Source organism: Musa acuminata, chromosome BXJ1-6 (assembly GCF_036884655.1).
Source record: "Musa acuminata AAA Group cultivar baxijiao chromosome BXJ1-6, Cavendish_Baxijiao_AAA, whole genome shotgun sequence".
In the NCBI taxonomy this organism is placed as follows: domain Eukaryota; kingdom Viridiplantae; phylum Streptophyta; class Magnoliopsida; order Zingiberales; family Musaceae; genus Musa; species Musa acuminata.
The window spans coordinates 3,126,323-3,139,958 of NC_088332.1; the positions used below are offsets into that span (position 1 = coordinate 3,126,323).

Here is a 13,636-nt window from a genome sequence, read left to right on the forward strand (position 1 = left end):
GGTGTATCCTCTCCTCCGAGTAAGCCACACCTGAATGGGAGCGTCTTGCATGACTCGGCACAAGATTCCGATCATATGAGACGAATTGGTTGTGCTAACAGGAAGGATCATAAACAGTACATTTGTACCATGTAATATTTTTATTCCAAATAAATCATATCACTAGCGATGCATGATGTAGGACCAAAATATTTTTTTCGACAGTTAGAGTAATAAAAATGATGATGATAATAATAATAATAATTAATTAATTATTGAACTCAATTTTGCTTAGGTAGAATAATTTTAAGATGAAGATCTCACATGTCTCGCAATAGAATCATATCCTCGGAAATATAAAAGAAATTTATTTTACCAATCCATTTCTAATTGATGCATCATAATATTTTTACCATAAAATATAGTAATAACAAAAAATATATATGATATCATTTTTCATAATATTTTTGGCTTAATCTAAGAAATTGACTGAACCAATCGGTTCGTTTTGATTTTTTTTGGACACAACTCGGACCGGCCGCTCCGGACCAATTACTAGTCCACTTTTCGATCCGATTCTTGTAGCCCGTTGGGTTCATCGGCGCAGACTGTCCTTGAGAGCCTCCAATCTAATGGTTCGTTCATCGATCGAGATCATCAAGTTCAAGCACGTCCGTCAGAGCGCATTGAACGGCTGATAGGCGGTCTCGAGGGCATTTTCGGTCAAATGAGATCCACCACCACCTGTATATAAGCATCGCTACGAAACCCTGAACGCACTCTCGGCCGGCTTAGGGTTTCTTCTGCGCTTCGCTTCCACCCAAGCTTCTACGGCTTCGTCGCCGCCGCCGTGGGTCGTATGCACAGTCGCGGGTAATCCCCATTCTCCTCGCCGCAACTCGTCCCGGTTGATATTTTTCGATTTCTTTTTTGGGTGCTGGGATCTTCAATCTCCGTGATGTGAACTGCAGAAAGGGTATATCCTCGTCGGTGCTGCCGTACAATACGACTCCGCCGAGTTGGCTTAAGATCTTCGCTTCAGAAGTGAGCCATCTCCTCTTTGTTATTTCCTTCTGTCGGAGTGTTTTTGGTTGAAGCGTGTTGATGTGCTTGATCTCTCATAGGTGGAGGAAAGCATTTGCAAGTTTTCCAAGAAGGGACTGACTCCGTCGCAGATTGGTGTCATTCTTCGTTACTCTTGCAGAGATAATTTACTATCAAATCAAACCGAAAGATTCAAGAGGTTTGTTGTATTCAAGGTTCGCAATTTCTTTGCCGAGTGTGGTAATCCAATACATATCGAATTTCGAGGAAAAAAAGCCTAAAAACCTGAAAAAAAACTGGCTGTAGAAGTCTTGTACTAGGTGGTACCCTGTACCGTTTGTACCACTTCATTTTCCCTGGTATGCTTATTGATAAGTGTTCATTCCCAGTGAATACTGCTCCAACTGTATTATACCAAGCAGTATTGCAAACCTTGGTTGTAGCACACGTATGATATCAAATGACATTTAACATGAGGGTAAAGGAAATACCCACACACGTACATGGCAATCTAATTTGAAGGGTTCTACTAATCATGGTTCTATGCTTTATCCAGTTCAGCACATACCAGGCAGTGAATACTGGTCCAGTGGCCTATCGGATTGGCAACATGGACCATGTACGTGCCTCCCATTATGTTGTTTTTCAAATCTTAACAAAAGGTATTGTTGGGTAACAATATGGTCTCAGTATCTAAAACATCAAACTATGCTACTATGAAACAAGATTTCCACGATCCAACTTTGAGAGAAAGAGAAGAAGGGAGAGGGGGAGGGCTTCTTGGTGTCGGGGCAACAACTACAATGGTAGTGGCAAGATCCACGATGGAAGGATAGGTTTTGGAATAATGCTACTAACATCCCGCACTAGAAGTATCTGAATTGATATTCTCAGAAGATTTCTTGCACCTTCTATATCCTTCATGTCGAGTGCCTTCATTGTAGAAATAACAATGTGTTCTGTGGTTTCTTGGTCGAACTACAAATATAAAGCTTTCCATACTGCAATTGAGAAGAATATATATATATATATATATATATATATATATATATATATATATTTGGTTCAATTGTTTCGTAATTGATATGAATTATATCAGTTTTTGCTGAGACCTAGATGATCAGAGGTACTGGTACATGCCAACCGTACTGACCAAGATGTACTAATATTTCATAAAAAGTTGTCAAGATATTGAAAATGATCATATCTATCTTTTGTTCGACGATTTTGGCATACATTTGTTTACATATTTACTTCTGCTTATACATGTTTATGATTAATTTTGTTTACCTTAATCCAAAGTCCAAAATAAGGAGGGTTGAATGTGACAATTTTTTGTCATAAATATTTTCATATTTTAATTATTATTATTAATTGTGTGAGAGGGTTTTGTTGTAACTTGTAAGGAGGGAGCTCTTACTTTGACTGGTCATATTTTCCTCATTAAAGTTCAATGGTGAGGAGGGATTCATTTACTTGAACTTTTATAATTAGGACCTTAAAGCTTATTATTATTGTTGGTGTTAGTGTATGTATCTTTAAATGTTTATGAAATCATATAAAGACATAGCAATTATTTTTTTCATTGAGTTGCATGATAAGGTTGCTCCATTATGATCTAGGAGACTAGAATTTGAGAATCCAAAACAGGTTATCTCAATAGAGGTAAGGTTGTATGCATTGGCTTTTCCCGAACCCCGCATTAGCTGGTGCTTTTTGCACCGGGGTTGCCCTTTTTATAATGGTGAGTGCCAGTAAATGAAGCTGATCCAATCTCAGATTGGATTTCAGATCAGATCATGGTGTACAAAGAACAAAGGTTGGTTACATGCACAATGGCTTCTGAACCTTATCTGAAGGCCTGTGTCAGGGAGAATGAAACTTGGAGCGCATCCATGTACCTGGGAAAAGCTTGATGCCTGTTGAAACAACTTGTTAGCTGATCTAAGACATCCAAGAATCCCACAAGAATTTGAAACCACCTCCATGTTTTTTAGATCTATGTGCTGCCGGGATGACCATTAGTTGTACATGCTCTTCTTTTTTGTCCAATATATTTAAAAGCTCCTCTTCATCCTTGTAATGGTCAGTCATTGACGGGGACCTTTAAGATAAATGGGATAGCTTAAAAGGATTGGTCTCCAGACTTTGAGATCAAATACAACTTATAATTCTTAGAATTTGATGTTTTTATTGTATTTTTCATCATTTTTTATTGAGATGTATTGTTCGATCATGTCCAACTTAGTGACCCATGGTTTCTCCAAGGTCACCTGCTCAAGATGTGTTGTTTGATCAGTCCCTTTGAAACCTGTTGCTCAGAAACCTATCCTTTCACTGCCAACCTTGCCTCCTCCCCCTGTAGTCTGGGTTGCTGCCAATGTAGCTGTTGCCGATGACACTAGAAAGACCTCTCTTGTTCACTTGCCCTCCCCTTTTCCACCTTCTCTCTCTCCTGCTCTCTAAGTTGGATAGTGGAAATCTTGTTGTTAGTAGAACCATTTTAATTTGATTGTCCTATGCATATGTGGAAAGTATCTTTACACTCATGTTAAGTTTTATTTCACCTCTTATTTTTGTATCGCAACCATGCTTTCTAGATTTTTATCTGTGATTTCATATTCTCTATCGGTCAGGCTTTCCATTTCCATTGGCATTCATTGGTTATTCGAGCATGAATCGCTGTTGAACATCACAGAGTTGATCTCTGTTGTTGCACATGTGCGTGCCCCATGCATCCGAGTAACAAGCCTAATGGTTTTTCACTCTTTAGTTTAGAGACTACCTTTTTTCTTTATCTTTTTGAAATTAAGAAATGTTCACAACTAAACCTCCCTTTGGTGTTGGAAAGTTGAATTTTCCTCTGTGGATATTGGACACTGAACCTTTAATGTGGCATCATGAAATTGTGTAGTCATGGTGGTATGCTCATTTGTAGTGATTTGGATAGTTCTTTTGATCTAATTATTTCAGGAAGCCATTTTACTTTCTCATTCTCGTAATCTTGTAAAATTTTGCTCATAGCAGTTACCTAATCCGCTGTCTGATTTGGTCATTCATGTGTATGTACTTGCAGAGATAAAACATAAGCAGGATAGAGAATTTAACATGGATGAACCTACCATGGAGGAAAAGCTTTCAAGCTTAGACATGCTTAATGATGAGAAATTAGATACCAAAGCTATACCAGAGCCAGCTGTCACTGTTGAGCTCCCAAGGGCAGATTCATTGCATATTTTGTTGAGGCAAGCTCTACATGCTGAAGATCAGGCATTACTATTGGACTGTTTATATACAAGGGATGAAAAGGTTTGTTTTATTTTGTTTTCATTATTACCTGTTCATTTAGTAGGCACTCACCTTCTGCTGATCATTTGTGTAGTCAACAGCATATCAGCATTTTTGTAGTCTAAACCTGGGTTTTCAAACTTTATGCTATCTTAATTGTCAAATTTTGATAAGCTGTGTCAGATGGTGGAAAGTCCTGAATTTGGTCTTTTTGAGTTGTAAAAGATTGAAGTGATGTTGGACTCAACTCAGAATTTGAATTGTTGAAGGATTTTCTCTTGACTTCTCTGTACTTTTAGAATAGGTTTTCCTCCGAGTTCTACACACCCATTCTTATTCTACTAGTCTTGATATCCTTGGGTTGAGAATGTCTAGACGTGTTTTTAACATCAAGGTATCATAACACTGTCCCCATTTTATTGACATATATACCACCATCAGTTTATTGAATACACCCATTTTCTTCTGCTTTGGTCTTATGGTTTTCTCAATATGGTACCTACTTGCAGGTTATTGCAAAGTCAATAGCGCTCCTGAATCCAGCTAATGTTGTCAAGCTTCTGAAGTGCCTTCTATTCATGGCCGAGTCAAGGTAGATTTGTTACTCCTCAAAGATTGTTGTCTCCAAATATTGATACAGTTGTCCACTGAGATCTTGTGCTGTTAGATTCTAACTAAAATCATTAATCGACCAACCGATACAACATTTTTTCTCTAGCACCAAACCACCTGACATATTCGACTAAGAAGAAATACGTAATGTGAAATGGAAGAGGTTAAGTGGGTTTTTTGAAATATTATATTTCACTTGTTTTTTTCTTTCATCTTTTGATTTGGTCTAAAAGACTCAGCAGTTGATGAACTTTTTCGTTTCTCGCACCATCCGAGGATATGTCCTGACTTTTGTCAACATACTTTAGGATCTCTCAGCATCTTTGTGAAAAAAATTGATGAGGCATTGGATGTTGTTGTCAAGTCCTTTCTTGGTAATTAAATGGACCTAAGTTTTGTTTTATTACTACTACCTCGTTTTACATTTTGCACGTCACTTAGGAAAATTGGAATCGTTAGAACTTGCTATCCTAGCTTTTTTGTAGAAGGCACATCTGATACCATATTCCATAAGAGGTTAAAAAAATTCAAATCATTATAAAAGATGGTCACTTAATCTCTCTTTCCCTTTCAATGGTTCTCACCTAGAATGATATTTTTCTGCTAATAGGCACAAAGGCTCACAGAATGGTTTTTCGTATGAAACTTCTCTAGATGATTATTAAGTTGTAACCTAGCTTCTTATTGATAGTACATACTACATCTAAAACTTATTGATTTTTAATGTTTTCTTTAGTGGATTCTATACTGGTGGGTAGAATGAATGGAATTTCTGAATGAGATTCTGGCTTGTGTTTGTCTGGCATTATGAAATATGTACTTCCCTTAATCTTGCTTTGTCTCCTGTCACAGGGGTGCCGTATTGGTTTGTGCACTTCCGTGGATAAGAATCTTGCTTTGTCAACAAGCAAGCAGTATAATGTCACAGGAATCATCCATCCGCATTCTCAATTCTTTATACCAGGTAATCATGAATTCTTTACTACCTCATCCGGTACCCGAGATTATAATGTTATAGCTCTTGACCCTCTTCCGGCTATATCCAAGACTGAGATTAGATAGCTTTTCCGGTTACTACCTCTAGTCTCTTCCAGACCAATTCTTAAATGAAAATTCTGTGGTGTCAGATCTGATCATAGCCTTATCATCAGCTTAATCTTCTCTCTGCAGTAGCGTTTTGCCTGTTGTGATGGTGGGCATTAGCATTCTGACACTGAGCTCCATCTAAATCATCTAAAACAGCTGAAGAATACTTGTGCTAGTTTAATGTGCATTATTTTTTCTTTTTTTGCATGTGCAATTACTGATTATGTTACTCTTACAGCTAATTGATTCAAGGATTTCAACATTTGGATCAGCTTTGCAGCTATCATCCTGTTTAGATCACCTGTTTCCTAGGGTAAGTTGTTTGGTTTTCCAGCTAAGGTATTGTAATTGGCCTGAATAAAATTCACAATTCCAATAACAGATTGCTGATGAAGCTGATGATGGAGGGGCAGACCAACCCATTATATATGAGAACAGTGATAGCGAAGAATCTGAAGACGCAATGGAGACTGATGAAGGCAGTGAAGGACTCAGCGATGTCACTGATGCTCATGGTTCTGATTTGAGTGATGTCATGAGTGATGAAGATGGTGGCCATTAGGGAGCGAAGTCTATAGTTTCATGCATAGTCAACCCAACTCGCCATCTTTTCAACTTATGGCCTAACTTGAGATAGATTGAAGCTTTCGTGGCAAATGCAGGGGGTGAAACAAAATCCTGTTTGTTCCCATGATGATGCCCAACATGCAAGACTTCCAATCTGTCGGTCTGCTGAAAATTCGCCCTTCTAGATCAATGCCAAGAGAGCAACTTTGAGGAAGCTGCTTTATGAAAGCTTGTTGCCTACAGCAAGATTATAATCATAAAAATTTGCTACATGTTTGTCCAAAGAAGTAGCGGCCTGTAACTTGATTCTTCACTAGTCTTTATGTAAACTTTTTTGGCAATCTAATACGTTGAATGGGTTGAAATGTTGGAGAATTCACGTTTTGCTCTAAATATGGCCCAGTATCGATGATAGATTTCTCAGAAAGGCTACTTGTGGGAATAATATGTCAAGTATTCTTCTTCTTCATGACTTGTCATGCCTGAACATAGAACTACTGCATTGATCATTGGTAGATAACCTCCATTCTCTGTTGACACCTGCATCTCTCTCTCCCACCAAAGCCATTGCTTCCGATTAATGTGGTTTCATCTGCCAAACACCCGCGACCATCTTTTTTATTTTCAACTTTACATTACGTTGAACTTTTGTACATAACAATCAGTAGGTCCTAACAGCGTCAGCAAAATTTATTAGCTTGCAGTTTCACTTTGAAACTCTGATCATCTAATCAGATATCTACGTAGCACAAGCATATGGAAACCACAGCAATACGAAAAGCGTGGGATTACTCTGCCTTCTACCACACAAAGTAATCAAACTATTCATTCATAGGAAGACAGATAAATAGGGAAACAAATCTATCACAATACATACGCAGCTCTCAAAGCACAGCACAGCACAGCACAGGCACTACGGACACGTCGTCGCAAAAAAGTACCGGAGCGCATACATATACCATTGAGATGCACTTCCATCGACGCCTCGATGCGATCACAACACAAACACAGCATCTCCGGAGTCAAGCGCGAGACCCATCGAGCTGCAGCCTCGCGGTGATCCACTTGCAGACGGCATCCATTTCCTCCGGAATCGTATAATGCTCGAGTCTGCATTGTTCCGAGTCGCTATCTGAGTAAAAGCATGATAGTTGGCCTAAGGTCGAGAAACTGCAGCAGAAACATACCCATTGTAGGCCTCAAACCTGAGATTTCGAAACCCCGACATCCTCAACGTCTCCGCAGACCTTTCTCCCTGTTTATAGGGAACCACTCCATCCCCTGCCATAACCAGCGCAAGAACAAAACAGAGAAGCTCAACGCTCCTTGGATCAAATCAAAAATCCAAAAATCTCGACGAGGTAAATGCTACGTACGGTACCTGTTCCATGACAGAGCAAAAGTGGCAAGGAGGCAGCTCGCCTTGCAGCTTCCAGTGAGCTTTCCACCTTGGTCTTCAAGCTCCTGGATGAAAGAACGACCAAGTACTCTTATGCCTCCGATTCACACACAGCAATAATAAAGAAGAAAATAGATCCAAGGATTGCGTTGACTAGCGATGGAACAGACCTGGAACAGGGAAGCCAGCCGCTGAGACCAACGACTGCACTGAGGTTTATGGGATATCGGCCTCCATTTCCGTATCTTCCATGTGCGAAGCAAGAAGCAGAATACAAGGCAGTCGCGGCACCCATACTGAACCCACCGATTCCAAGTTTCACTGCACCGATCGGAGGGAGGGAGGGAGGAATCAATCCCAGTCGAGTCAGTATACTTAACCAGCAGTACAACGATGCTAACATCAAAAGCTATACCATCAGCTGGCTCAGACGACAAAAGATTTGCGATATGTGCTGCTGAAGCTTCCAATCCATCGGCGTCATCAGGACCATCCTGTGAAGGGTCCGCAATGTCGAACCCTGCGTGGAACACAACAGAGGAGGTCATATAAGATCAGTCAAGATGGAGTGATGGTAAGCAGATCATTGAGAGTTACATGCTGCGCATGGAAATCCACCAAAAAGAGACACAGGTCGGGTAGGAGCAGTAGGACATATCCACTTGATCTGCAATGCCACATCACATGTTCATGCTCGAATTAGCTATTTCTCACACAAGTGCCAAATTACTAGTAAGCAAGTGAGGTAAATTCATTAAAAACCCAACAAGGATAACCTCTTACGTTTGGCAGAGGAAGGGTTTCCAGGAGCTGGTACCAGCTGAACAAGAGCAGAAGAAGAAGGTGAATTCATGCGTACTACCGAATTGTTGTTTGCATAAGAACTGCATTAAGAACTATGAGGACGATGGCTTAACATCGACACTCGGTTGCAATACTAGCAGATGAATTGTTATTCCACCGAATCTATGAGCACGATGGCCTGACAAGAATACTTTAGCCATGAAACAGAGCGTTACCTTCAAGACAACAACGTCAATCGAAAAGCAACACCATCCCAAAGAATCACAATGATTAATTACAGCGATCAGCATCCTGTACTACTTCTGATTCACGACTGTCATAAACCCCAAATAAGAGAGAGAGAGAGAGATAGGGACGTTGGATTTGTTTTATTAGGTCGACGAGGGCTAAAGAAATGATGTTGGAATTTTGCATGGATTCGACGGGGCGAAAGAAAGATTTATTCCCCACACCCGCTAATAGTGGATTGACATTCTCTGCTCATGATTCGATTATAAGAATACAAAGACTATATAGGTAAAACAATACTAAAAATAGGAAAAAAAATTTGTAATCTCTCATTGATTGATTAACATGATTGAGGTGAGATTAAGGAAGATTTATAATCTCTTGATAATATCAAGTATCAGCATATTTAATTTTTATGTATATAGTCTCTAAAAAGTTTTGTCTAATTATAAGTGAGAGCAGAGGGGCTAGAATAAGTAATTGGAAGTATTTCTCCCTCTCCTAAAAAATCCTACCATAGATTTCCTTTATATTGACCGATAACCATGATCAGAATCTAATCATATCTATAATATATCTTATTTAATTAGATAAGATCACATAATCTAACATTCTCCCACTTGACCAATTAATTAATAAGATACAAAAGGTTCAAAATAAAAAAAAGAAATAATTTTATTTTTAAAAATAATTTTACTCAATTGGATTATAAAATTTTAAAATCAATTATGCGTGTGCGAATTTAAAAAAACATACCAATAAGTTCAACAAATATAATAATACTATATTAATTTTAACTAATAATGTGAGTCACAACGGTTATGTCTCATCAATATCATATTTTCTTTTATGTATCACAATACTATTAACCCTTTCTAATATAGTCCAAAATGACTTCTGTAATTTATTTTCTCAAAATAATCCTATCATCATATTCGACTAATATATATATATATATATATATATATATATGTGAACAGAATAACAAAAATAAATAACTTTAAGTATACAATCAAGAATGTCAATTATAATATCTACTCATCAACATATTTTTTATAGGTTGCTCACAAACTGAATCATAAGAACATGTTCATTCAAACACATTAGACTGTAAATCTTAAGTAAATAAAACAATAATCAATATAGGAGAACTCAAGTTATTAATTAATATTAGTTGTTTCTAAATTTTTTTCTATAAATATCAAGTATTTTATATCATAATACATAAAGTTACAATAATACTTGTTTAGAGAAGAAGACTAATACAATATATTACAAAGTATGTTCAACGACTTGGCAATTGAGTTCGATCGTACCAAGTCTTAAGATAAAATTTCGCAGTCATAAAAATCGATTAGTAGCCTCAAAGTATGTCACCAAATTAATTTTTATTAATAATAATATAAAAATATATTATTTAATTGATTGATGTATTGTGATTAGTGATAGATATCCTGACATTGATGTACTTATTCAATAAGTTAAATTACCAATCGAAGATGTCACTTGGTAGTCTTACAAAGTATTAAAGGAGAAATTTTTAAAATTTATCGTTGCTCAACCTTGAGGACAAGACTATTTTGGAGAGACAGAAAGTGTTAGGAGTCTTTAATTTTAGAGATTTAATATTAATCTTTATTTTTCTATCTATTTTTTCTAATTATGGTTAAAGTCCTTTGATGTAGCCAATTAAGGATTATTAGTTTTATTTATTTCCTTTGTTAGAAATCCTAGTCTTAGCTGATTAGGGATTAAATAATTATATATATGTAATATCTTCGGTTATCTTTTTTAAGTAATTAAATATAATTCAAAGCTTTTCACCACTTTGAAGGTTACTCCCCTCGATCAAAAGAAGGTTGATCCCCTTGAAGTCATAAAATTCCTATCTCTTTTTTTAGTATAAGACATTACATGGTTATATCTTAACATATTATCTATAAATATGATAAAATATCTTTCTTTACTAAAAAAAAAAAAATAAAAGTAACCCGTAGATATAAGCATACATAATCTCAAAAAGTTAATGAAACTATATTTTATCTAATATTAGATTATAAGATCGTTATAAACTCAAGATTCATATTAATTTTGTATATGCTATCATATAGAATTTAAAGGTTAACTTTTATTGAACCATTGCAACCACTATGATAGAAATGATATCCTAACAATTCTAGATAAAGAATTTAAATTTTTATAATTGTAAGAATATATCATATATGCTCAAGATTTATCAAATAAATCTTAGGCATAGGCGATAAATACAAACTATTATCACTTTCACCTAAATATATTTGCTTATAATTATGAATATTTTATTCTCTTTTGATTTTCATATTAAAATGAATCTTTATTATTGATAACATATGTTGAAGCATCATAATCAATATACCAAGTATTAGAAAAAGATTTCTGTAATATTTAATTTGAAATATACAAAAGTCAGATTTATACAATTCAGTTTTAAACCAAAACCTTATAGTTTTTTTCACATAATCTTTCTTTCCGCACAAATAATTCTTTCCTGTGAAGATTTTATAAGTTTAAATAATATTTATAAACTCAGACAATTTATACTTTAATTTTTTTTATTGTTAACCACTCCTTGAGTAGTACTTAAAATATTATGAGTCTTTCCTACTTTAAAATTAATTCTTTCTAAAAATATATAATAGTCAGCTTATTTAAGTTTAACTAACTCTTAATTTTATTATAATAAATTTTAAACGAGTCAAACTAAGAAGAAACATATGCAAAAATAAATTTTATGAAAAAGAATTCAACTATTCTCATGTTTAATATTCTTAAGTCTATAGTTTTATTAGCCATATTGAAAATATAAATTTGAATTTCTCTATACTGAATATCAATCGGTCCTTTCGTTAATATGTCAACTAATGAATTATTAACAAATTTAAATTAAATTTTAAAATATTTCAGCACACTAATTGTAGACGGTAATAAAGTCTAAATATTATTAGCAATTATCATAACCGAGTCTTTTATAGTTTTTCCAATTAGTCATCTAAATTATTTGTTTCATGAAATTTTCAACAGTAAATTGCATATGCTCAAGTCATTTATAATCCAAAAAATATATGGATATTTATAAGAATACAATGAAGTGTCATTATAATAAAATAATATTTTAAATTTTTCATGTAATGTTGAACTATTCATCCAAAATTATTTATAGAGGATTAATATCATTCTCGTTGAATAATATTGCTACTAAAGATATCTAAAAAAATCATGATATGATATTATTATGTAAAAAATTTTAATGTCAAAATTTGAAATAAATTAATAACTGATCTAAATTTATGATGCATGCCTTTTAAATAAAACTTTCATTATCGATAATCACAATTAAAATCTAATAGTATTCATAATATATTTTATTTAATTAGACACATTCATATAATCTAAGAACTGAATCAAATCATGTTCTATAAGCCTGCGTTCCCAAAGTACCTTCTAATTTGTATTAGATGCGGCCAAAAGGAGAGCTGCGGCACGTACCTTGCGCCATTGTCTCCTAAACCGTGAAGCCAGACGACGGTGGCCCGATGTCTGCCCTTCGGCCAGGCAACGTAAGTCCTCCCGTAGTCGACATGCCTCCTGGTCGCACTCCCCGAACCTGCATTCGATTTGCATGCGTTATGCACGTGGAAGAGAACACGGACGAGGCTGTGGAGCGAGACAAAGCATAGGGGACGAAGGCTAACCGGAGGCGTACGAGCTGCCGCCGCGGTACATTTGGATCACCGTCCTGTGCGGGGAGCGCTGGTGATGTTGCATGCAACAGGCTCGCCTGCGGTGAAGAAGAACCACTCCATTGACCCGTATTTATAGCAACTACTGGTGGCTAGTGGAATGGTAGAGGAAACCAGGAATCCGCATCCCACCACAGGGCGGCTCACGGCTACGGAGCAGTTCTTTTGGAAAGGCCTATTAGATCGGAGTAGAAAGAGGGACAAGCAGCACCCAAGTGGGAAAGGTAGAACGAGCATAGCAGAAAAGGCACTGAAGCTTTCTTTCTTGCAAGCAGAGAATCTCTAGACGGGCAGACCATCGGCTCTCTCGCACGAGCCAATACGATACGAACTCGGGACGGAGAAAAGGAAGTAGTAATGCTGCGGATTTGCTCGTGAGAATCAATGCTTCTGAGACGAAGTGGAGGGGTGAATCAGTAGTAGCAGCAGCAGCAGCCCCAGCATAATATCTTCTCGTAGAAGATAACCCATAGATATAGAGTCGCCCTTCCATTGTTCGTGTTTCCTACGAGAGCAGTATCCAAGAATTATCTTATCATCTCGTCGCAAACACTTGTCTCAAGATAAAACGATCGTGAGAAAAGTTCTCATTTTGGGAATTCTTTTTCTAGCAAAGGATCTTCACTTTTAGAGTTCCTTTTTAATCGAACGTTTAGAGAACCTCCAATCAAAACAGGGGTGCAGAAGTCAAACCCTGGTTCGGCTGCTAGTGATGAGCAATTTATGCTGGGCTCGGAATATGTTCCTCCTCTGTCTCTTCCGTATTAATTTCCTTGCGTGAAAGGTCGAATCCATGTCTTGTCTTGGAAGATGAGGGAAAAGGAAGCTGCAGCAGCTTCTCTGCGTGAGC

General features: G+C 36.6%; 2 protein-coding genes across 3 annotated transcripts; one reads left to right on the forward strand and one right to left on the reverse strand.

Moving 5' to 3' along the window:
* The first annotated feature begins 748 nt into the window (after nt 1-748).
* Nucleotides 749-6,955, forward strand: LOC135675636 (uncharacterized). 2 transcript variants are annotated; one of them, XM_065185988.1, is made up of 8 exons: nt 749-852; nt 951-1,023; nt 1,104-1,238; nt 4,100-4,332; nt 4,821-4,903; nt 5,776-5,887; nt 6,248-6,322; nt 6,392-6,955. In XM_065185988.1, the coding sequence occupies exons 4-8, from the start codon at nt 4,132-4,134 to the stop codon at nt 6,569-6,571; spliced, it is 651 nt and encodes a 216-aa protein (XP_065042060.1). In that variant the 5' UTR covers nt 749-852; nt 951-1,023; nt 1,104-1,238; nt 4,100-4,131; the 3' UTR covers nt 6,572-6,955. The 2 variants fall into 2 exon arrangements, with proteins under 2 accessions (XP_065042060.1, XP_065042059.1); XM_065185987.1 differs by having other exon boundaries at nt 1,104-1,222.
* A 413-nt stretch (nt 6,956-7,368) lies between these two features.
* LOC135677621 (uncharacterized) lies at nt 7,369-13,305 on the reverse strand. Its single transcript, XM_065189985.1, has 9 exons — nt 12,739-13,305; nt 12,533-12,650; nt 8,759-8,795; nt 8,573-8,642; nt 8,391-8,495; nt 8,146-8,296; nt 7,958-8,040; nt 7,764-7,857; nt 7,369-7,686 (listed from the first exon to the last, which is right to left on the reverse strand). Exons 1-9 carry the CDS (start codon nt 12,809-12,811, stop codon nt 7,599-7,601), a joined length of 819 nt encoding a protein of 272 aa, XP_065046057.1. The 5' UTR covers nt 12,812-13,305; the 3' UTR covers nt 7,369-7,598.
* Between the last annotated feature and the right edge of the window lie 331 nt (nt 13,306-13,636).